The sequence below is a fragment of the Mustela lutreola genome, chromosome 4 (assembly GCF_030435805.1).
Source record: "Mustela lutreola isolate mMusLut2 chromosome 4, mMusLut2.pri, whole genome shotgun sequence".
In the NCBI taxonomy this organism is placed as follows: domain Eukaryota; kingdom Metazoa; phylum Chordata; class Mammalia; order Carnivora; family Mustelidae; genus Mustela; species Mustela lutreola.
In genome coordinates, this window is record NC_081293.1 from 28,257,797 (window position 1) to 28,283,694 (window position 25,898).

Below are 25,898 nucleotides of genomic sequence, written 5' to 3' on the forward strand. Positions count from 1 at the left end.
ACCAAGCATAATACTTTTAAGGTTCATCCATGTTATGCAATATATCAGTATGTCACTCCTTTTTATTGTCAAATGGTATTTTGTTGTATGGACATGCCATATTTTGTTTATCCATTCACCAGTTAATGGACATTTGGGTGTTTCCACATTTTGTCTATTTTGAATAATACTGCTATGAACATCCATGTACACGTTTTTGTGTGGATGTATGTTTTCATTTCTCTTGGGTAGATACATAGGGGTGAAATTACTGGGTCATGTAGTAAGTATATATTTAACCTTTTAGGAAACTGCCAAACTGTTTTCTATAGTAGCTGCAACATTTATTTTCCCATCAGAGGGTTCCAGTTTCTCCCTATTCTCATCAACACTTGTTGTACTTTTTGATTGTGACCATTCTAGTAGATGTGAAGTGATGTCTCATTGTGGTTTTGTGCTGTATTTCCTTATGACCAATAATGGTGACCAACTTTAAGTGTGCTTGTTAGCTATTCATATATATCCACTTTGGTGAAATATCTATTCAGATCTTTTGCCCACTTTTGAATTGGGTTGCTTGTTTAATTACTGTGTTGTAAGCGTTCTTGATGTGTTCTGGTTATATGATCAGATTTATGGATTGCAGTTGTTTTCTCCTAGGTTGTGATTCATCTTTTCATTTTCTCAATGGTATCTACTGAAAAATATTTGAGGGGGAAAGGAACGAGACTCTGAGCTGTGCTTCAGAAAGAGTCTGGCGGCTGTGTGTAGGATTGATTGAAACAGAGAGAGACTTCTCATTAATACATCTCCTTAAATTGTAAGATAGGGAATAAGCCCAGGCCAAGTTTCTCAAAATTCTCTGGGAATCAAAGGGTTATAAGCAACTATTTATTGAAGCCTGTTTACAATCCGGTTAATCAGTAAGCCAGAATCAGTGAAACTGCCCATTCTGGAGGAGTGCAAAACCTTTCAAAAGGTTTCGCTGGATGAGGAGAAGCCGAGAGATGAGTGGCTGTTCTAGAGCTACATAAATAATTTCCAGCTCTGAACGGGACAATTCTGAACTTCCTTGCCAGGTTCTGTCACGCTGGTGTTTACTGGCAGGGAAACCAGGAAGAGCTGGTTCTTGGCCGTTGGATTTTGACTAGTTACTGGGAGAGGTGGAGCCAATTTTAGTGGGTCTCTGAAAAAGCCCAGCAAGATGTCAGGGCTGCTCTCAGTCTCCTTCCACCTTATCCTCCTCTTCAAGTTTGTTGCCCCAGTGACCTTTCGCCACCACCGCTATGATGAGCTTGTGCGGACGCTGTACAGGGTGCACAACGAATGCCCCTACATCACGCGGGTTTACAGCATCGGGCGCAGCGTGAAGGGGAGACACCTCTACGTGCTGGAATTCAGCGACTACCCTGGGATCCACGAGCCTCGTAAGCCCTGAGCAGTTCTTGGGATGGATGGGGCAGGACCCTTCCCTTACAAATCCAGTAATTGGGGTGGTTTCTGGGGAAGTCCATAGACCCCTCCACCTACAAATTATCACCTTCCTCCAGCTGTGCTAAGTATTTCCCTACTTAACCCTCACATTGGCCCTGCTTCTGGGGACCTGCAGCCCCAGTTCAGGCTCTAGTCTGTTCTTCCTTTTGAAGTTCTGTTTGCTCAAGACCTTCATGGTTAAAGGTGAGTCTTCTTCCTTGCTTCCACCGCGTCCCCCTGCCTTCCCTCCTGTTACTCTTCTTTTTTCCATGTTATTATGCTGTCTTTACTCAGTGCTTCAGAAGACACAAGCAGAAACAATTAGCTCTTCTCATTCTGCCAGGAAACCTCAAAGGGTTTGGGGATGTCTCTTTGGGGAATGATCCTGGAGAGAGATTGAAGTCTTGGATATTAGCTTTACTCATTGGATTACTTTTTGTTTGTTTCTATTATAAAAGCAATCTGTGTTTAGATTGGAAGTAGAAATTAGATAAAGAAACAAGAACAAAATTCATGCATGATCCCACCACTCACAGATGATCATTGTTAAATATAGTGATGCGTGTCCTTCCAGATCTTGTGTATGCATGTTTAACAACCCCACCTCACACATTTTTTTTATAAAAATGGAATCATACTAGAATTGCTTTTCTCATTTCATCATCTTTCATAATTAGTACCCATGTCCATAAGTGTGCATCTACATCATTTTTTCGGGCTATGTAATATTCCATTGTATGGTTGTAGGTAACTCTTCATTGACTGATAGACATTTAAGTTGTTTCTAGTTTCTCAGTTCTTCACTTAAAGCAGTTGTGACATCCAAATTATGTCAGTTCTTGCTTCAACCTGTCAGCTTCAAATCTCTCTTTCCCTTTCCACTTCCACATCCCCCACACTAGGCAAACACTATCACAACCTGCCTAAAATGCTGCACTAGGCTCCTGACTCTCCTAACCCCTACCTGCCACCACTCTCTAAACCTTCCATTTAGCACACAGATGCCAGAATACTTTCCCCAGATACTGATCTCATCCTCTCACTGCCCTGCTTAGAGTCCTTCAGTGACAACCTCACACGCAGTGGATCCTGTCCCTGACGGCTTCAGAATGTTACCTGGCCTGTGGGGAGGGTAGGGGCAGTAGAGTGGCAGTAGCTCAAGGAAATCTGTGCCATTAAATGAGGATAAGGACTTTGCTTTGAAGCCACACTTGCACTGAAAACACCATGCTTTTGGGGGTGTGTGCTCATTATGGAAGCTTCTGGGTGCTAGCGGACATCATAGATTAGCCCCTCGCTCCCACGCCCTCTTCCACTGCCTAGCAGTCCAGGTCTCCTTAAGGCTTTCTCATCCTATTCTAGTCCTCACTAAGCTCTGTCTTCTCTGATGCCCTACCATTTAGCTATTCTTCCATGCAATCATTCATTATTCATTCCACAAATATTACTGATTATGCACTATCTGCAAGCCTTTTGTAGACTCTGAATAGACAACAAACAGAGAATAAAACAAAGACCACTCCCTCGGGGGCCTTAATTCTAGTGGTGTAAGACTGGTAACAAGGGGGTAAGTAAATGTATATTGAATCAGATGGAAAAAAGTGCTATAGAGAAAAACAACCTTTGAGAGAGAGAGAGAGAGAGAGAGTCTACCAATGCTGGGGAGAGAGTTGTTAACTGTTTAGGAAAAGTTTCTCCTTTGAGGTGGTTTTGAGCATGTGCTGGAACACGCCATACTAGAACTGGAGAGGAAAATATCTGCAGGCAGAGGGAAGAGCAGGAGCTTGCTTGGCATGTGTGAGGAACGGCAAGGAGTTCCCTGTGGCTCCAGCAGAGTGAACAACGGGAAAGCAAGGTCGGAGCAGTATGGTTGGGGGTAGGGCTCCTGGGCAGGAGATCAAGCCTTTGTGAAGATTTTGGCTTTTAGAGTAAAGTGAGAAGCCGCTGGAGGGTTTTAAGCAGAAAAATGACATGATCTGGCTTAGAATTTTTTAAAAGACCATTCAGAATAGGGATAAATTATAAAAGACAGCTCAGAACAGGACTCAGCAAACTATAGCCTGAGGGCCAGACCCCTGTTTAGGTAAATAAAGTTTCACTAAAATACAGCCATGCCCTTTCTTTCTTCCTTTCTTTCAAGTAAACTCTACACCAATGTGGGGCTTGGACTTATGGCCCCAAGATCAAGAATCACATGTCCTCGGGGTGCCTGGGTGGCTCAGTGGGTTAAAGCCTCTGCCTTTGGCTCAGGTCATGATCCCAGGGTCCTGGGATGGAGCCCCGCATCGGGCTCTCTGCTCTGTGGGGAGCCTGCTTCCTCCTCTGTCTCTCTGCCTGCCTCTCTGCCTACTTGTGATTTCTCTCTCTGTCAAATAAATAAAATCTTAAAAAAAAAAAAAATCACATGTCCTACTGACTGAGCTAGCCAGGACCCCTGCCCATTTGTTTTTGTATTGACTATGTCTGCTGTTGCTGGAAATGTGGAGTAGCTAGACAGAAACAATACAGCCCACAGTCCCAAAGTATTTACGATTTGGCCCTGCACAGAAAAAGCTTGTTGACCAGTGACTCTGAAGAATAGACTTGATGGGTGGGGCAGATGCAAGCTGTTCTAGAAGATTTCCTGTAACAAACCAGGTTGTCAGCATATGGAGCCTGAACCAAAATGATAGCAGGGGTTGTCATGAGAAGTGGTTTTATTCTGGGTAAGTGGAAGGTGGGGACCAAGAATTTCATATCAAGCACCTTTAAGCACAAGACATTATACTGGGCTCTATAGGGCAGTTTATAATTGCAATTTGTCCAAAAGGGCCTCAGGAATCATTGGAAAAGACCCAGTGGAAGCGTAAGATTTTCATTTATTCATTAGGGAGAAAGGTCCTTCTGCAAGGTGAGGAAACCTTGGCTCTTGCACACTTTCTCCATCTTCTCTCTTCCTGCCTCTTCTTGCCCTTGCAGTGGAGCCGGAAGTCAAGTACGTGGGAAACATGCACGGCAATGAGGCTCTGGGCCGCGAGCTGCTGCTGCAGCTGGCCGAGTTCCTGTGCGAGGAGTTCCGGAACGGGAACCAGCGCATCGTGCGGCTGCTGGAGGGCACGCGTGTGCACATCCTGCCGTCCATGAACCCCGACGGCTACGAGGTGGCCGCCGCCCAGGTACCGAGCCCCAGAGCGGGGCCCTCTGCACAGCAAGGCCCTCTGACCAGTCCTCCCGGTCTCGCTGCCAGTGCCACCCTGTCATCGAGAAAAAGCCGATGGGACTACAACACAGTGTGGAGACCCGGGTTCAGCCGTGTGGCAGCCTAGGCGGTGAACGTGGGCTCCCGCTGAGCTTCCTTCTCTCCACACCTTTCCCGCTGACCTCCGGGTTTTATTATGAGGATCGAGAGGCAGTGTCTGTGACAATGCTTCCTAACCTGGAAAATATTAAACAGGTGTGAAGGGCTCTTGCAAAACACACCTCCTTCCCTCGATTTTTAGCTTCGAACCCTACATACTCTTCTCCCTCCCACATCACACTTCCATTTGTGTTTGTGGGGGAATAGAACTAGCTTGTCCCACAATTGTGCGGGTGGGGGCTAACTCTAGATACTTCATGCTTTGGGTTGTATTTCTTTTCTTTTTTATTGAGGTATAATTGACATACAATATTATATTAGTTCTTGGTGTACAACATAGTAATTGGACATTTGTGTACTTTGCTAAGTGAATACTACATTTCTGTATGGCTTTTTCCTTTACTAGTATAGTACTCAGCCTTTAAATTTTCTAGAATTACATCGTCAGGGATCTATGAGCTTTTACTTTATTTTCCAACATAAATTCAAAATGTCAGTGTATCTAACTTTAAATCAATGATATTTATTTTATTATTTTATTTTTTTGTGACTGTGCATCGGAATCATAGGTGAAGGTTTTTTGAAATACAGATTCGTAGCCTCCCCCCACCCCCATCTACTGAATTGGGATTTTTCCAGGGTGAAGCCAGGCATCTGCCTTACACAGTAGATATGTTCCTTTAAAAGCTATGTCTAAACTTTGGTTTGTTTGGGCTGTTGGACGAAGGGATGGGGGTTTCTAAATTAAAGAGGCATTCCCTCGCCAACTTAAAAATGTCTGTTTGAGACAGTATTGAAATTTTTTTGCCATTTTTAAGACTAAATTTCACTACTTTACTTTTTAAAAAAATATTTATTATGGTAAGAGCACCCAAGATGAGGTCTACCTTCTTAACAAAACTTTAAGTGTACAAGACAGTATTGTTGACTATAGATACAGGTATTGTCTCCAGTTCTGGTCTCCAGAACTTATCTATCCTCCTCAACCAAAACTTTATGTACCTTCATTAATAACTCCCCATTTCTACCTCCTCCCAGCCCCACAGAGGCAACCCCCCTCTACTCCTTGATTCTGTGAATCTGACCACTCTGTCCTGTACAAGTGGAACCATGCAGCATCTGTCCTTTTGGTCCATCCCATTTTAAACCTACTTGAGGATAGGGCTGGGGAGGTAAGTAGAGACAGGGGGAGGGAATGCCGCCAAGATGTTGAATGAAACACAAATTTGCCCCCTGCAATCTCACCACTTCCTGTCAATTCAGCTCAACAAATGAGAAAAGAAAGCTTTGTTTCCCCACTGGAAAATCATACAAGTGTACCTTAATATCTAGAGACTTGAGTTTCCAAAGTAGCAGGAACCTTTGAAAGAGATGTGAGGGGAGACCTCCAGCCTGGCTGCTCTCCTTCTATTGGCCCTTCCCAATACTGCATTGGGGAAACTGGAGAATGTCAGACTTGCGTGCATCTTTCCGGGAATGAGGTGGGGTGGGATAAAGTAGGAAAAAGCCCTGACAATGCCCCTCAATCTTGGAGCCATCTTTGGGGAGCCAGTTACCTTTACTTACCTACTGTGTACTTGTTCAGAGGGAGCAGATCTTGAACCTGAGCCCAAGAGAGACCCCATCAAAGTTCTCAAACTCCCAGAGCTATCTTCCATATCCAGAGAAAACCTGTCTGCGTGGCTACACCGGGGAGACCCACCTAGCCACCAAACTTTAAAGCTACCTGTAGATAAAACAGAATAACCTCCCATCTCCCCATCCCACTAAAGATTTCCAAATCTTAATGCCTAGAACTTGTGCATATGTCATGTTACATGATGAGGGAGAATTAAGGTTGCTGGTGTACTTAAGGTTGCTAATCATCTGACCTTAAAATATCCTGGATTATTTGGATGGGTTCAATGTAATCAATCACAGGAATCCTTCAAATGTGGAAGAGGAAAACCAGAGGTCACAATGAGAGAGATTTGAAGATGTCGTGCTATTGGGCTCTAAGAAGAAAGAAGGGACATGAGCCAAGTAATGTGGGTGGCCTATAGAAGCTGGGAAAAGCTGGAAACAGATTCCCTTATAGACCTCACAAGGAACACAGCACTCCTGACACCTTGATTTTAGTCTTGTGAAACCCATTTCAGTCTTCTGACCTCCAAAACTATAAGATAATAACCTGTGTTTTTTAAGCCACTAAGTATGTGGTAATTTGTTACAGAAGGAAACCTAACCTGTTTATGGGAACTTTCTGTTACGGAAACTCCTCATCTGCCAGCCTTATGACCTGGCGTGAGTAGTAAATCAACTGATAAGTAAATTAACATAGCTTTTAATATGAACATTAGGAGCTACATTGATATGAATGTGCAAGTAATGAAAAACACCTGGAAATGAAATGAAAATCATTGTCTCATACAAGTGAAAAATCAAACTCCCAATTGAAAAATTACATGAATATTTCCCCTGAACAGAATTAATATAGGGAACTTAAGGTAACTTAAAGAAATATTATGTTCTCAATGAGATATAAGAATAAAATATGAGAAGAATGCCATGAAAAATAGAGAAATTTAAGAACAATAAGAATTTTTTAAAAATATGAAAGTGGTATTACATCTGTGAGTTGGTGTCCAACATCCATCCATTCACTCCACTTCCAGGAAAGGCCACCGGTTTGGGCTCTACTATCCAGTCCACAGGGGTCCAGTGGACACTATTCCCCTTCTCCAGTGCCTTACAAAACATTAAATGGAATTTCTGTTTTGTGAAGGCCTTTGAATACATCTTTATTTTACTACTTGATATATCTTAATTATTTACATATATGTCTATCTCTTTGTATATAATATGAGTTTCTAGAAGGCTGGCATAATGTCTCATTATCTTTTTTCATAGTGTCTTTCAGAGGGCTTTGAGTAGAGATGCATTTAAGTGAATGTTGATTGGCTAAAAGGATAAATGAATGAGTGAATACATACCAAATAAATGCTACAATTTGAAATGTGAGCAGAGAAATGAAGGGATCCAGGAAGTTGATGCTGCTAAGAAGAAAAATAAACAAGGATCCTAAATTTAAAAAATAAAGGGGTTAGGGGTGATTTCCACAGTACAGCTGCTTTGGAAACAGTTTAGCACTTTCTGAAAAAGTTAAATATAAACTTAAAGTATAACCTGGCAATTCTACTAGTAGGTATCTACCCAAGAGAAGTAAAAACATACATCCATACAAAGACTTGTATGGGAATGCTCATAGCAACATTTTCACAATAGCCAAAAAGTGGACATAATCCAAATGTCCATGTGCAGGGTCCAATAGTATCCCCCCCTCCCAAATTCATGCCTATCTGGAACCTCTGGCTGTGACCATATGAGGAAATAGGGTCTTTACATATGCAATCAAGTTAAGATAAAATCATACTGGATTGGAGTGACTAACTCAAACATGACTGGTGTCCTTATAAGAAGAAAGAAATCTGTACAGAGACACACACAGGGGAGAAGACCTGTGATGGGAGTAGAAATTGGAGTAATGAATCTATAGCCAAGGATGGCCACCAGCCACCAGAGGCTGGAAGAGACAAAGAAGGAGCTCCTATGGAGCTTTAGGAGCGTGGGACCCTGCTGACATCTTGATTTCAGACTTCCTGCCGCCAGAACTGTGAGAAGATACATTTTTGTTGTGAAAAGCCACCTAGTTTATGTAATTTGTTACAGCTTACAGCAGCCCTAAGAGCTACGGCTATATGATAGTCTATTAACTGGTGAATAGATGAAGTATAGTAAATCCATAGATTGGAATATTCATCAGCCATAAAAAGGGATAAAGTACTGTTATGTGCTACAACATAGAGAAACCTCAAAACCGTTATGCCCAGTGATAAAAGCCAGACACGCAATGTGTTATCTCTCTTACTGAAAAAGGCAAATCTATGGAGAGAGAAAGTGATGTTCTAGGCTTGGATAAAAAAGAATAATGACTAGAGGGGCATAAGGTTTCCTTTTCAGGGTGTTAGAAATCTTGATAAGTTACACTGTGCTGATGCTCACATGACTCTGTCAGCAGTGACTAATCATTCATTGAGTCATACACTTGAAATGGTGTGCAAATCATACCTATTTTGGTATATAAATTAAATCTCAATAAAACTATTTTAAAAAAATAGAGGTTCCCATTATCCTTAAACACCTTACTCTTGTTAGAGCCTCTCCTGGGATCTCTACCAGTAGCGTACAGGGAGACTTGAACCACACCACTGGGTCTTTAGATGAATTAAAGAAGAAAATTCTACATCAGTCGAGAGATTAAACTAATGTCCCTCAATACTATGCTACATAGTATTCTTCAACAATAGGATTCGGCCTGAAACCTTCCTTTTTCTCTTCATTTTCCCACTAGGGTGCAGACAGTTCTGGGTATCTGGTTGGCAGGAACAATGCAAATGGAGTGGACCTGAACCGCAACTTCCCGGATCTCAACACCTACATCTACTACAATGAGAAACACGGAGGCCCCAACCACCACTTGCCTCTTCCAGACAACTGGAAAAGTCAGGTAGGAGATGAAATTTGCATGCAGAAGCAGGTAAATAAACATCTGGAATTTCCAGCAACCTTCCTATCAATTAAACAAGCAAGAACTAAGCATCAGCTCAACTCCATGTTAATCTGACCAGAGCAGTAGGAGCGGTTATCTTCCATTCTTTGCATCCATTCTCTCCCCCCAGCAACCCCAGCAGAACACCCCTCATGGAGCACATGCTGTTTGATGTTAGTGGCCATGGTAGTCAAGGCAAAATGCTATCCCACAGCTACATGGTACTTTACACGTGTACAAAATTCTTTCTTTTTTTTTTTTTTTTTTTTTTTTTTTTTTTTTTAATTTTTTATTTTTTATAAACATATATTTTTTATATACATATATTTTTATCCCCAGGTCTGTGAATCACCGGGTTTACACACTTCACAGCACTCACCAAATCACATACCCTCCCCAATGTCCATAATCCCACCCCCTTCTCCCCAACCCCTTCCCCCCGGCAACCCTCAGTTTGTTTTGTGAGATTAAGAGTCACTTATGGTTTGTCTCCCTCCCAATCCCATCTTGTTTCATTTATTCTTCTACCCATACAAAATTCTTTCTTAGTGAGCATTTCAGGTGATTGTTCTAACACTGTGTGGTGAATGCATGGAGCATTCATCCATCCCTGTTTCACAGCTTGCATAGCTAATAATTGATGGACTCAGGATTAAACCCCAGGTCTTCTGACTCAGAAGCCAAGGTTCTTTCTCCTGCACCATACTGTCAACAGAGGACTCTAGCATTCTTTTTTTTTTTTTTTCCTTTTTTTTTTTTTAAGATTTTATTTATTTATTTGAGAGAGAGACAGTGAGAGAGAACATGAGCAAGGAGGTCAGAGGGAGAAGCAGACTCCCCATGGAGCTGGGAGCCCGATGTGGGACTCGATCCCGGGACTCCAGGATCATGACCTGAGCTGAAGGCAGTCGTCCAACCAACTGAGCCACCCAGGCGCCCCGGACTCTAGCATTCTATAGAGAAGTCTCTCTTACACGTGATGCACTGTGTGCACACCAACAATTAGCTATAGAAGGAGGTACAGGGAGCTCTGAGCTCTCCAACCATGCTACCCCTCTTCAGATCAACCCCCCTCCCTTTTCTAAATAGACTTGATTTTTTTTCATCCAACAAGAAGCCACAACTTTATGAATCATAGAAACAGCACAAATTTCAAACCAAGCTATGGTTATTTTTTTGAAACACCAAAAACCAGGTGCTCCGTTTTCCTATGGTTACATGGTTTATTATGTAATAGCATTCCTGCTATTCAGGTTTGGACTGCGTTTGCTCCTGACACATTTGCTTGTGATGTGACCAATTCTATGTCCTTAACCTCTACACCTCTACACAGGAAGAGGTTTGATCAACCTCTTCCTCTTTACTCTCCTCGAGTATAGTTCAAGCCCATGTGTTTTCTTGAATGTCTGAGACAGCTTTATTTATTTTTTGTGCAGTTTTAGATTCACAGCAACATTGAGGGGGAAGTATAGAGTTCCCATGTATCCCCAGCTTTCCTTGATCAACCTCCCCCATCAGAGTGGTAATTTGTTACAATCAAAGAACTTGGCTGACTGAACATCATCACCCAAGTCCATAGTTAACGTTAGTGTTCACTCTTTGTGTTGTACATTCTCTGGGTTTTCACGAATGGGTCATGGCCTCTGTCCTCTGCTATAGTTTCATACTCAATGGTTTCACTGCCTTAAATGCTCTCCTTTCAGCTGTTTTGTTTATTGGGATTCCACATGCTATTTCATTTTGAAAAAGACTCCATCTACTTAATTTTTTAAACCATCAGACAAAAGACCAAAATTTCCCCACCTACACTTCTCATATCTAGGAGGATGCTCTTCGTTGTACTCAGACATGCCCTCTTCTTAGGCCGGTTCCTGACAGACTCATTTGCATAGCCATTTGGACTTCTGGTTGCCGCTTCACCGCCAGGCCCTCATCTCTCCACAGGTGGAACCGGAGACACAGGCTGTGATCCAGTGGATCCGCTCCTTCAACTTCGTTCTTTCAGCCAATCTCCACGGAGGGGCAGTGGTGGCCAATTACCCGTATGACAGATCCCTTGAACATCGGGTTCGAGGGTTCCGCCGGACTGCCAATACCCCCACGCCAGATGACAAGCTTTTCCAGAAGGTATGCAGAATGGCAGCTTGTTTGGCCAGAGGCACCTGAGGCTCAGGGGAGTATTGGAGGGGGTCTAATGTATAAGGTTATGGTCATATGGCTACATTAAGGAAAAATAGACCATGTACATGAAAAAACATTTACATAATAGTTCAAAACAGCAGGAGAATAAAAAATCAGATTATTTTATAGTTAATATATTAATAAATATTAATATAATAATTGACATTAATTGTTAATTCATTGGTTAATGATTTCCATAGAGAATAACACCAGCTATTGCTTTGCAAAGCAAATAAATTATTATACTTTTTTCTCCTAGTAATCTCATTTTTTCCACTGTTGTGAAGTAGTAATGAAAGAGAATTGTAGAGATTCCACATATATTCCTCTCCCTCCAACACACCTCTCATCCCCAATACATACAGTAGTACCCCCTTTATCTTTGGGGGATACATTCTAAGACCTCCAGTGGCTGCCTGAAACCACAAATAGTACTGAACCCTATATATCATTTTTTCCTATACATACCAAAAATAGTTTATTAATAGGCATGGTAAGAGAGTGGCGATAATAGCTAATAATAAAATAAAGCAATTATAGCAATGTACTATAATAAAATATATGTGAATACGGCCTTTCTCTCAAAATATCTTACTGTAGGGGCACCTGGGTGTGTCTCAGTTAAGCAGCCAACTTTTGGTTTTGGCTCAGCTCATGATCTCGGGGTCCCGAGTCAAGCAGCGAATAGGGTTCTGTGCTCAGCAGTTAGTCTGAAGATTCTTTCCCTCCCTCTCCTTCTGCCCCTCTCCCTGTCTGTGGCCATGCTTACTCTCTCACTGTCTCTCAAATAAATAAACAAATCTTTTTAAGAAAACTTAGTGTACTGCACTCACCCTTCTTGTGATGATGCAAGATGATAAAATGCCTACATGGTGAGATGAAGTGAGCTGGTTGACATAGGCTTTGTGACCCCGTATTAGGCTACTGCTGACCTTCCAACCTATTGTAGAAGGAGGATCATCTGCTTCCAGACCACAGGTGTCTACAAGTAACTGAAACCACAGAAAGCAAAACCATGGGTTGGTGGGGGGGTTGGGGGGATTATGGGAATTCTTTTCATGGCCAAGGCCTATCATACTTCGTCCTTGTTTTCTTTCATAAAACTCAGCTAGAAAATGGTACACCTAGAAAAGAGTTTACTTACATATCATCTAGTGTCACCCCTCACTTTGCACTTGAAGAAACTTATTCCCAAGTAGAAACTTATCCCCAAGAGAGTAGAAAAATCAGAATATAGCTCTTCTTCTTCTTCTTCTTTTTTTTTAAAGATTTTATTTATTTATTTGACAGAGAGAGATCACAAGTAGGCAGAGAGGCAGGCAGAGAGAGGGAGGAAGCAGGCTCCCTGCCAAGCAGAGAGCCCAATGAGGGACTTGATCCTAGGATCCTGAGATCATGACCTGAGCCAAAGGCAGAGGCTTAACTCACTGAGCCACCCGGGTGCCCCCAGAATACAGCTCTTCTAACTCTAGCCCAACACACGCATGCGTGCGCGTGCACGCACGCGCGCGCACGCACATATACACACACACACACATACATACACCGTCTTCCTATGCCTGCTGGTGTTTTCTTTGACTGAACCAAGTAATCAGTTGTGTATACATAGTGGGGTTTCATGGTGTCACCCTGTTCTAAGTAGGAGCATTGTTGTATGAGTTGGGAATACTCAGGTCATTTTCCATCTGATATACCTACAGCTGGCCAAGGTCTACTCGTATGCACATGGATGGATGCACCAAGGTTGGAACTGTGGGGATTATTTCCCAGACGGCATCACCAATGGGGCTTCCTGGTATTCTCTCAGCAAGGGTAAGAAGAGTGCTGGGTAAAACAGTGTTGCAAGCTGAAGCGGAATGGGGCTTATCTCCGTTTCTCAGGGAAACAACAGGAATATCACAGAATTTCACTTTTAAGCAGAGACCTGAGAAATGGAGAAGTCTTAAGCTGGCATTTAATGTCCTCTTGTGATTATTTAAAACGAGCGTAGGGACACCTAGTGGTCCTTTAAAACTGGTGGTTTACACAGTAGATCAGAGCATAGGAGAGAAATAATGTAGCCAGGTGATTAAGAATGTGGCTCTAAAGGTATATTGAGTTGAAACCTGGCTTGCCCATTTATCAGTTACGTGGCTTCAGGGTAATTACTTAACCTCTCTGTGCTTTGATTTCTCACTTGTACTTTGACAAATACTTGCCAGGTGCCTGGGTGGCGCAGCCGGTTAAGCATCTGACTTTTGATTTTAGCTCAGGTCATGATCTCAGGTCATGAGATTGAGCCCCACATTGGGCTGCACGCTGGTTGTACAGCCTGGTTAAGATTCTCTCTCTCTTCACCTCTCCTCCTGTCCCTCCCCCCCACCACGATTTCTCTCAGATTAAAAAAAGAAGAAAGAAAGAATAACAATACTTGCGTTGTAAATTTGATGTGAATATTAAGCGAAACAATGTGCATAAAGCATTTGGAAATGCCTGGCTTATAAATGTTAGGGTTTTCTCTTTTTTCCTGTAAGATTTATTTATTTGTTAGAGAGAGAGAAAGAAAGAGAGCACAAGCAAGGGGAGGAGGGAGAGAGGGAGAGGGAGAAAGAGAATCTCAAGCAGACTACTCAATGAGCACGGAGCCCGACCTGGGGCTTGATCTCACAACCCTGAGATCATGACCTGAGCAGAAATCAAGAGTCAGGTGCTTAACTGACTGAGCCACCCAGGTGCCCCAAATGTTGGGCTCTTTTTTTTTTTTTTTAAGGATTTAAAAAATGTATTCATTTGAGAGAGCATGAGAGCTAGAGCATGAGCTGGAGATAGGGAGTCCAAGGGAGAGGGAGAAACAGACTCCCCACTGAGCAGGGAGCCTGATGTGGGACCTGATATCAGAACCCTAGGGTTCTCCCCACTGAGCTGAAGGCAGATGCTCAACAACTGAGCCACCCAGGCATCCCTATTAGGATCTTTTCTAAGTAGCATGGAGCTATGCTTTACATAGCAACAGATGGCCAAAGGAGCTGGCCTGGACACCCAACAGTTCCTCTACTATGTGCTCTCCCTACCCTACCTGCCCATCTCCTGTGAGCCAGCATTTGCCATGGACATTGGCTATTGATGGCATAGCAGAAACCTCCAAGAAGAGGCTTCTCTCTCTACTCCCTGGGCCTTTCCCAACACCAAGGGTTGAGATAGAACTTCTAGTTATGAACTTTTGGTAGATAGAGAACCTAAAGATAAGGAAGAGGCTGAAACAGGAAGCCAGGTTCTTTTAGTCATCATGTTTTAGCAGCTAGCCATACTTTCAAATCTAACCTGGACAGAGCACAGGTAACAGAAAGCTCACTGGTAAGAGCTGAGCTTACAGCTGGTTCTATGACAAGAAGAGAGGAGGAAGGTTAGGGAGTCACCAAGTACTGGGAGGTGACAGACTTCTTGTGGCTGAAAACTTGCTTGAGCACAAGGTGAGAAGGTTTTGTTGAACTTTAATATTATTTTTTTTTTTAGTTTGCATTAGGAAACCAATAGGTCATCTTCCCCTCCAATTTAAAATATGAACTATACTTCTTCAAATTGCATTTGTTTCTCCCTCCCCCTTCTCATCATCTGGGAAAGCATGGTCCATGTTTCCAATGAAAATCATTGCCCTAAAATAAGCTGATAGAATTCCAAGATTATTCAGCTCATTACAGTGATTGCTCCCCCAGTGTGCTCTCTGGACCGGTGCCATTAGCATCATCTGGGAACTTGCTAGGACAAGTTAGGGTTAGGGTTAGGATTAGGGTTAGGACTACGATTAGGGTTAGGACTACAAATTGGGAAGGACTGCAAATTGGGAAGGGGAGTTCACCCCTACCCACTGAAACCCTAGTTAAGACCCAGCAACTGGGGCACCTGGGTGGCTCAGTGGGTTAAGCCGCTGCCCTCGGCTCATGTCATGATCTCAGGGTCCTGGGATCGAGTCCCACATCGGGCTCTCTGCTCAGCAGGGAGCCTGCTTCCCTCTCTGTCTCTCTCTCTCTCTCTCTGCCTGCCTCTTCATCTACTTGTGATCTCTCTCTGTAAAATAAATAAATAAAATCTTAAAAAAAAAAAAAAAACCCAGCAACTGTATCTGGCTGGAAGGTACAACTTTCTCGATTATTCTGATACAGAGTGATCCAGTGAAAGAGGCGCAGTTCTCCAACTTTTCCCCATTCTCTCTATAACAGCCGCTTATGCTCATCAGCTTAGAGCAGGTGAAGGTGATTAGATGATTTTTTTTTTAAGATTTTATTTATTTATTTCACAGACAGAGATCACAAGTAGGCAGAGAGGCAGGCAGGGAGAGAGGGGAAAGCAGGCTTCCTGCCGAGCAGAGAGCCTGATGCCAGCTTGATCCCAGGACCCTAGGATCATGACCTGAGCTGAAGGAGGCTTTAACCCACTGAGCCACCCAGGTGCCCCAGATGAATCGTTTTTTGCCCAAATACCCTTGCAATATAAACACCACTCTAATAAATCAGGAACATATTTAAAAAATGATCAATTCCACTGGAGAGTACAGAAGATAGAAGCAGACAGGCATTCAATGAAAGAAAACTATAGCTGCCTTCTGCCTTTTCAGGGGCCGGCTTTTCTGGGTTAACTATTTTGAGGTCACTCCTGTGTTCTCAGATAGGAGAAGGGATGTGAAAGCAAGATATTCATCTTTAACGTCCAAGGTCTGAAGAACATCATCACCCAAAGAGAAGATCTGTCCCCTTGGAAGCAATACATGTGCAGGGTCTAATATCAAGGCACCACTAACCAGCAGACTTTGGAAATGTGGAGGGTCAAGGAGTGAATTTAAGGGATGAAATGCAGAGGAGGAAAAGATGGGGGTGACAAAATGGGCATTTATGAAGAGAGAAAACTGGGAAGTTGGGGAAAGGTTTTGTAGGAGATAAATGGACCAGGAGGTAGAATAGAAGGTCATGGGGGGGGGGGGCACAGAGCAATCGTGATTATGGAGAGTTGAGTGGGGGCATTGGTGGGATTCAGTTTATACAGATCTGCCTCTGCCCTCTTCCTCTTAGGAATGCAAGACTTTAACTATCTCCATACCAACTGTTTTGAGATCACGCTGGAACTGAGTTGTGACAAGTTTCCTCGCCAAGAGGAATTACAGCGTGAGTGGCTGGGTAATCGGGAAGCTCTAATCCAATTCTTGGAACAGGTAAAATCCCATTCTTGAACTTTCCTGGTTACAGAAAGAGAAGTATTTTCCGATGGTAGGCAAGGATTTTTGTGAAGCTCAGTTCTGACTTTGACTTCGACTTCATACCATACATCTGGGCTTCTTCTACCCATCAGATTTAGTCATTCAACATCATTGAGCACAGTTATCTGTCAGAAATGGTACCATATGCTGGGTGTTATGGGCAAACAAATAGCCCTGCCCATATAAAGTTTGTATTCTAGGGTGGAGAGACAGACACTAAATAAAATAATAAAGTGAATTTTATAGCATGTTAAGTACAAAATCCAATGAAGAAGGCCTTACAGAGAAAATGACATTTAAACAGACTTAAAGAAGGTGAGAGAGAGAATCATGCAGCTTTCTAGGGAAGAAAGGGCTCCCCAGTAAGGACACTGCAGAAAATGCAAAGCCTAAAACAAGTAGTCATTAGGGAAATGCAAATCAAATATACACTTCTTAGAATGGCTTTTATTTAAAAAAAAAAAAAATTACCTTAAAAGATAGACAGTAGCAAGTGTTGGCAAGGATGTCGAGAATTGGAACCCTTGTGTATTATTTTTTTTAAAGATTTTATTTATTTATTTGACAAAGAGAGAAATCACAAGCAGGCAGAGAGGCAGGCAGAGAGAGAGGGGCAAGCAGCTCCCCACTGAGCAGAGAGCCTGATGCAGGGCTGATCCCAGGACCCTGGGATCATGACCTGATCCGAAGGCAGAGGCTTAACCCACTGAGCCACCCAGGCACCCCACCTTTGTGTTTTATTGCCGGGAAAGTGAAATGATGCAGCCACTATGAAAAGTAGTATGTGGTTCCTCAAAAATTAATTGTAGAATAGCCTATATGATCCAGCAATCCGCTTCCAGGTATAGATCCAAAAGAACTGAAAGCAGAATCTCAAAAAGATACTTGTACACCGATGCTAATATCAGCATTATTCACAGTAGCTGAAAGGTAACTGTGACCCAGCTTGTGAGTGGATAAATGAAATGTGGTTTGGACATACAATGGAATATTCTTCAGCTTAAAAAAAAAAAAAAAAGGAGGATTCTGCATATATGCTGCAACATGGATGAATTCTGGGGACAGTATGCAGAGAAAAATAACCCCATCGCAAAAAGATAAATATTGTATAATTTTGCTTATATGAGTAGTCAAATCCATAGAGACAGAGAGTAGACAAGTCTCATTTTCTGTCTTAGACTTTCACAGGATCACTTCGAGCATGCTGTTGAGTAGAGATGGTCGGGAAAAGGAGGGTGGGAAACCAGCTAATTAAGAAGCTATTACCATAATCTTTGTGGAGATCAATTGTAAAAATATAAGAGAAAGGGCTTTGAGGACTCCCAAACACTGAACGCATGTCTTATGGTCATAACCATGCACTGTAAACTTTCTCGCAGGTACACCAGGGCATCAAAGGAATGGTGCGTGATGAGAATTATAATAACCTTGCGGAGGCTGTCATTTCTGTTAGTGGGATTAACCATGACATCACTTCAGGTAGGTGGCCATCCTTAGTGCGGTGAGAAGGAACCTTCATGTCCTCACCTTTTTTCAGCATGATAAGGAGGCCAGTTTGTAAGACAGCGAGACTAGCATGGGTGTCAAGGACATTGGGGTTGAGGACAGGAGAAAGGAAGGATGATAGACATAGGGACAGTGAACTAAGAGGCCAGGACTAGGAAGATGTAACTTCTCTCTCAGCATTTAGGAGTCACTGCCTCATACACCTTAGGGGGTGTTTTCTGGGTTTGAGATATTGGTACTGGTGTGAAATGAGGCTGAAGAAGACTATAAAACTGACATTTAGACTTGTCCCGGGCCCAGGCATTTCACGACACCTGCATCCAGGGAGAAGTTAACAAGATGGTTTCTATAGGCTTATTGTAGGGCAAGAGTGATAGTGGAAGCAGATCTTGAAACCAACCTGGAACCTCCTAGAATGGTACAGAATATCTCATATGCACAGGTATTGCAAACTGCCCCAGCCAAATTTGATCATGCACAACTCTTAGGTTTATCTTTTCCTTTTTTTTTTCTTGATGTTTGTTTTGGCATTAATGTAGAACAGTAGCTATCCGTGGCCAGGGGTGGTAAAATTTGCCTATCTCCCACAACCTCTATACAAGCAAGGCTCAACCACATTTTACAACACTGATGCCTAATACCATGCAGGTATCTTACAGTTCAGACTTAGAGTCCTGGTTAAACTGGATGGAATCTTGGAGATAACTAATATTACTGGAGGTGGATCCCAACCGGAAAGGCTCATTCAAGGCAAAAGCAGCAACATTCTAAAGGCAGGATTCTATAGCCTCATAGTCAAGCATCAGACAACCAGAATCCTCCCTGCTGATGGTTGGACCCAGGACCATTTAGGCATCAAACCTGAGGCATCCCTCAGAACTTCAGGGCTTGCTAGATTTTTATATCATATTCATACACAGACAGGGAATGTCTCTGAAACATTCTAGACAATCAGTATATGTTGAATAATACTAATTCCACCAATAAGAACCCACTTTTAACACTGATTATGTTAAATTAACAGACTACTCATTTCACCACTGAAAAAGCTCATTGTAACATTCATTATGCTACTTAGAAGAGCATCTAGTGCTGATTACAGAGGAAGATAGCCGGAGCCCTTATAATAGCTCTATCTAGAATTGGGCCTTTCTGATATAATGCTAGCTAACCATTCAGGGGTGTAAATCCCCAATTAAGAAAATGACAGCCCCTGAGGTATAACTTACACTACCCAACATATGCATAATAACTCACTGCTTTTGCAAAAGTACTTTAAAAGGAATTACAGACATTTAGTAGGGGGCAGAGAAGAGACTTCTCTAGTATTTATAGTCAGTTCCATTATTAATTGCATTTATTATTTCAATTATTCATTGCTTAAAAAAAAACTTCAAAGGCATGGTTACAACTGATTCTAAAGATATACAAAGTCATTAGCCAAAATGTTATATCCCTGCCATAGAAAAATAGGCTTTCTTTTGAATTTTATTTTCCCCATTAGAAGGTGATGGAAGAAATATTAAAGTAGAATTCTCAAAATCAGAGTTTTAGTGGTTATTTAGTCCAGCCCTCCTGCTTAAGAGAAGATTACACACATACACCACCAGTCACAGCTGATTTTTAACATGGGGCTGTCATGTCCTTTAGTGCAGAACCATGTCCATCAGTGCAGGTTGTGCACTGCATAACTGTGTGGCTTTTCCATGGACACTAATTCATTCTCTGCCTCAGTGCTCACAATTTCATAAGGCAGTCCATTTCTTTTTTGATAATCACTCTGTCACAGTAGTTTTGCTTCTGTCTAGCAAAATCTTCCTCCTACAATTTAAACTCATATTTCTCATTCTTATTTTTTTAGGTAGATGTCATTTCTTCACAGTGGCTTTTTAAACATTGAAACATAAGTCTCTTGTAGTTTCTTTACCATACAAAACGTTCATATATCTTTCAGCCTTTCTCCAAGTGACCCTTTCCTGGTCCTGAGTTTGTTTTAAAATACAGGGTATAGAATTAAATGCAATACTGTCAGTACAGAGCACATTGAAACTTCTACTCCCCATGAGCTGAGAAGCCTGCGTTCTTACTACATAAAATAGCCCAAGATTGTTTTAGATCTTAGCCAGTTTCATCATGCTATTTTAAAAAATCAAGCTTGTGGTCAGCTAAAACCCTCAAATCATTTTTCATATCAAGGCCCCAAGTGGCAGATTTCTAATCAGCAGACTGAGCTATGTTCTTGTAACTTTTAGGTGACCATGGCGATTACTTCCGGCTGCTGCTTCCAGGTACCTACACTGTCACTGCCACAGCACCTGGGTTTGACCCAGAGACAGTGACTGTAACCGTGGGTCCTGGGGAACCAAAACTGGTGAGTTAGGCTGACCTTCACAGAGCACTGTAAAGATCACTTACAACCTCTTGCTTGGTTCTAGTCTTTGCCGAACTTCCTTCTTTCACTTAAAAAATAAAAATTCATTGCTCTCATATGCTTATTTTTCTCCTGTCATTCTACTATTATATCCTTCCCTTTTCTTTTCAGCTTTTTCTCTTTCTTCTGTTTAACATAGCATAATGATGAAAAGGGCTATTTTATAAACCTGGCTCATTTATCTATAGCCCTTGGACAAATTACCTAATTAGTCTTCCTTAACTTCTTCCTCTGTAAATTGGTGATAACAGCACCTCCTTTGTAAGTCTGGGATGAGAAAGTGCATATAAAACATTTAGGACAGTGACCTACATATCAAAAGTGCTTAAAAAATGATAGTTGGTAAATCCCCGAGTCCTTGCCCCAATACACTGACACTTTTGTGTGGCACGCTTCTGTGCCATCAGCTGGGACTACCACCAGATGGCGCTCTAGCCCCTCCTGGTCCCCTGTGTGCTAGTTTTCGGCCACTCACCTCAGCAAAAGTGCCAGCTGCTCTCCAGAATTCAGCTCTCCATGGCTGTCTCTTAAAAGCAGGACGAGAAGCAAGGAACTTTTTTTTACCTACTGGCTGGACCTTTTCAGCTTTGCTCATCTTATATTAGGATCTCAGAGCTAAAAAACCTCAGAGATTATCAACACTAATCTTCAGATTTCTCAAATGGGGAAAAGGTAATGAGGCTGTCCTATTTAATGAGGTCCTATGGACCATGTTTCCTACAAGTCCGATCTTCCCTAGGGTCTCCAGACTCTGTCCAGTTCCTTCTCTATACAACCCCAACCCCAGAGCTTAGCCAACTGGCTTGCGCCTTTCCCTGTTAACACTGTGCAGTCAAGTAGCTTGTTTTCTCAAATACAGTTACAGATACCATTCACTGAATGGTTACCATGTATGAGACACTGTATGAGAGCTTTCTAGAATGATCTCATTTAACCTTAACAACAACTCTGTCAGGGGCATGTAAGTATTACCATTTATGGCCAAGGAAACTGTAACTCAGAGAAGGTAAGAAGCATGCCCAGTGTCACACAGCCAGTAAGTGGAGCCACCACTGCAATAACCTCTCTTGGGCCTTCAAGGCTGCCTTCTTAGCCAGCATGCTACAGGGCCTCATACTACGCTTAACAGCCTGTGTTCATAAGCCCTTATTTTAACATAAGGATCCAAATAAAGAGTTCTTTACATCCTCTGAAAAGTCCTCTGAAATTTCTAGATAGTTCCCCCTTTCCCTTCTCTTCCCTCTATTCCTAGCTCCTGCATATTATAAACTACTTCTGTTTGTAGATGAAGGAAGCAAATACTAATTCTGCCATGGCAGCCTGTTATATGGTCCCAGTGTCCCAACCAACTTTCTCTCCCCCCACCCCTTTTAAAAAATTTAATATCAATTTAAGTAACATATAGTGTATTATTAGTTTCAGAGATAGAATTTAGTAATTCATCTGTTGCATGTAACACCCAGTACTCATTACATCCCATGCCCTCCTTAATGCTCATCACCTCGTTACCCCAGCCCCCCAGCCCCTCCCCACAAGCAACCTTCAGTTTGTTTCCTATAGTTAAGAGTCTTATGGTTTGTCTCCCTCTCTGATTTCATCTTCTTTTATTTTTCCTTCCCTTCTCCTATGTTCATCTGTTTTGTTTCTTAAATTCCACATATGAGTGAAATCATATGATGCTTGTCCTTCTCTGGCTTAGTTTGCTTAGCACAATACCCTCTAGTTCCATCCACATCATTGAAAATGGCAAGAGTTCATTGCCTCTGATGGCTGAGTAGTATTCCATTGTTTGTGTGTGTGTGAGTGTGTGTGTGAGTGTGTGTGTGTGTGTGTGTGTGTGTGTGTGTGTATCAAATCTTCTTTATCCATTCATCTGTTAAGGGACCTCTGGGCTCTTTCCATAGTTTGGCTATTGTGGACATTGTTGCTATAAATATTTGGGTACAGGTGCCTCTTTGAATCACTATGTTTGTATCTTTTGGATAAATACCTAGTATTGCAATTGCTGGGTCATAGAGTAACTCAGTTTTTAACTTCTTGGGGAACCTCCATACTGTTTTCCAGAGTGGCTGCACTAGCTTGCATTCCCACCAACAGTGTAGGAGGGTTCCCCTTTCTCTGCATCACTGCCAATATCAGTCATTTCCTGACTTGTTAATTTCAGTCATTCTGACTGGTGTGAGGTGGTATCTCATTGTGGTTTTGATCTTTGTCTCCTTGATGCCAAGTGATGTAGGGTATTTTTTCATGTGTCTGTTGGCCATTTGAATGTCTTTGGAGAAATGTCTGCTCATGTCTTCTGCCCATTTCTTGACTGGCTTATTTTTCTTTGGGTGTTGAGTTTGATAAGTTCTTTATAGATTTTAGATACTAGCCCCTTGTCTGATAAGACATTTGCAAATATCTTCTCCTGTCCCCTTTTCTTGTTTTACCCTAAAATCCAAAGACCGATTGGCAGCTGTGTCCATGAGCTCTGCCTTACAGGTGCTCTTCAGTGTCAGATTCGAACAACGACAAATTTGCTGGAGTCATGTATCCTACTGCAAAAGATTTCATTTCCTTTGTCATATAGACTTTACATAAATCAACATAACCTATCATTGTGTCACATATAACCAAAAAAGAGAAAACAATTGTCTTTTGGATATAATTCCCAGAGAGGAAAACAGCAAAGAACCCATTTGTTGATAGCAGTAGAACTTATCTCTCTTTTCATTTTGAAGCAGAGATCCATCTGGCTGGGGGAAGAAAAAAGGAAAAAAAAAAAAAGGATTATTTACTAGAGGGTTTTCATGTTACAGTTAAGACTCTTTCAGATATCTCCCAGAGTCATCCAGTGTCCTCTTTGCTTTTCCCCACATCTGGCCAGATGTCAGGCTCCTTTCCTTCTTCTCTGTCCTTCCCTCGTTTTGTTGTCTTCTCTCTCTCTTTCCTAGATCTCTGAATTACTATATACGAAATGCTAATGACACAGTACAGTTAGCTCTGATTCCCTCTACTTTGGGGAACTAGCAGAAAAGCTGGCTATGGATTTTTGTGGAAGAGGCAGAAAATAACCTCAGGGAGAGCTCTTGTCTGTTGTTCAAGCCCCAGCTGGCTTCAGCAGCTCAAACTGTTCCAAGGGCCTAAAAGCCAAGGATCCCTCAGGGGAGTGTGGTTAGAACACTGTGCCACTCCCTCTCGCTAGGATGGTTCCACAGCCAGCAGATCCTACACTTGTCAGTCAGAACCATCTTTAGGACTGCATGCCATGTCCAGTGGGCAAGTTTCAATGTATTGCTGGAAAGGATGCATTCCTTGCACATGGAAATTTGGAATTTAAGAAGCCATGGAATAATCTGTATCACCTCTACTATCTATATTTTCAAGCAGTTATGGCAGCAAGTCTCGATCTGAAGGTCAGAGGTATTCATTGACATGCCTGAGCACAGCACCTGTGATTCACATATTGGCATAAAGGGGATCATTATGGCACCATCAATCATAGCTCCTGTCCTCAGCGACAATATTAGTGAAATTGTGGTTTAAGGTATAGATGTAATTTTCTTCTAATAATTAAAAATAAATTTACATTAAGTTCATCCAGGTATACCTTGTGTATCACCAGTGATTATATACCACTTCTTGGGACCATTAGCCAAGCCTGACACCACCAGGGCTGCTGCTAATAATGTTCCTTAGTCCCCTGCCCTTGGGACCCGGAACTGTGGGGAGACCAGGTCCAGACAGGTCTTCCCCAATTTCAATTCCAGGAAACAGAATACCTTCCTAGCTGCTGCTTTTTTTCTTCCAGGTTAACTTCCATCTCAAGAGAAGCGTCCCTCAAACAACCCCACCGAGGAGAGTTCCCAACTCAGGACATGGAGGCAGAGGTAGACTAAAGCACGTGCAGCCCCAGGTCAGCCAGGAAGGAGGAGATGGAGATGATGCAGCCCCAGAGTCCCTGCCTGAGGTCCACAGTGCTGGGGCCACATGGTAGAAAGGCTTGTTCCCACTTTCCCATCACATGAAGCTTTCTTTCTATTTTATTATCTGGTACATATTTAAATACAACCATATTCAGAACAATTCAGAATGGTCTCTGTTCCTGGGGTTAGATCCTCTGATGTGGCAGCGCATCCAATCAGCGGATTCAGTAAGATTTTCCAATTCTGGGGCTATGGTTTGGATCCAGAAGGCTCCACGTCAGTCCACACTGCATCTGGAGACCAGCAGCTGGTTGGCCTTCTACCTCCAGAGTCCAGCCCTGAGCCTGCAACATAGCAGGCACTCTGGAGATTCCGGAATGCATGGCTGAAAGGCTGAGATGATTCATCATTGGTGGTGTTCCCATAGCAAGGACAGGTGACCAAGTCCTCGGCAATCCCGGAGGACTATTTCAACAATAGCCAACAGTTTCTTAATAATAAATGGACTTCACTCACAAATACCTAGATACGGCTCCCCATTTTCGTACATGAGTATTTTACACAACATGTATGTTTCAGAACAGTTTCTGGGTTTGTAAGGGTAATGGGGATGCTGCTGTGGAATGACTCAGTCCTCTCCCTGTGTTGGTGCCACCCAGCACTGCCCACCTCCCTGGGTTCCCCAGGACCCAGCTGTACTAACCGTTATTGAGGAAGGAGATGTTAGTAAAGATTTTGAAGAGATGTATAGTCATGAGCACACAAGTTCACAAACTCCCATCAGGTATGTTGGGGTTCTGGAGTCTCCTGTCCTCGGGCTTTGGTGAGGGTTCTTTCCCTGACACCCCGTTTCAGAGCACAGCCTCAGGGAGGCAGGGCAGGCTCCAGCTTCCTCCACTTGTTCCACATCCCCCCACTCTGTCAACCTTCCCCGCCCTGGCCTGTAACTAACTAACTAACTAATTAACTAACATTGAGTAATTTTGCTCCTTTCAAGAAGTTTTCCCACCTCCATCAGAAAACAAAAGGTGCTTAACTATGACATCCCACCCCTTCAGGAGGCCAGTCAACACTACGATGATCACAATTTATATTTCTCTGACTTTAGCAACCTCTCAATCTGTGGTCAAGAGGAAAACAGAAAAAATGTTATCTTTTCCCATTTAAAAAGTGATTTCTCTCCTCAGGTGATTAATGCTTTCCCTGCACTTTTCCTTTCTTCCTGATTTGAATCCCATGTTCCTTGATTCTCTCTCTCTCTTTTTTTT

The 25,898-nt window shown here is 42.5% G+C and overlaps 1 protein-coding gene across 1 annotated transcript; it reads left to right on the forward strand.

The window, feature by feature from the left end:
• Positions 1–953: 953 nt before the first annotated feature.
• On the forward strand, positions 954–24,797 carry CPN1 (carboxypeptidase N subunit 1). Its single transcript, XM_059169218.1, is given in 10 exon segments — positions 954–1,406; positions 4,411–4,607; positions 9,180–9,335; positions 11,322–11,504; positions 13,259–13,370; positions 16,601–16,740; positions 18,165–18,264; positions 20,544–20,662; positions 24,516–24,620; positions 24,622–24,797. Coding segments are annotated over 10 exon segments (1,446 nt in total). The 5' UTR covers positions 954–1,183; the 3' UTR covers positions 24,733–24,797.
• Positions 24,798–25,898: the final 1,101 nt, after the last annotated feature.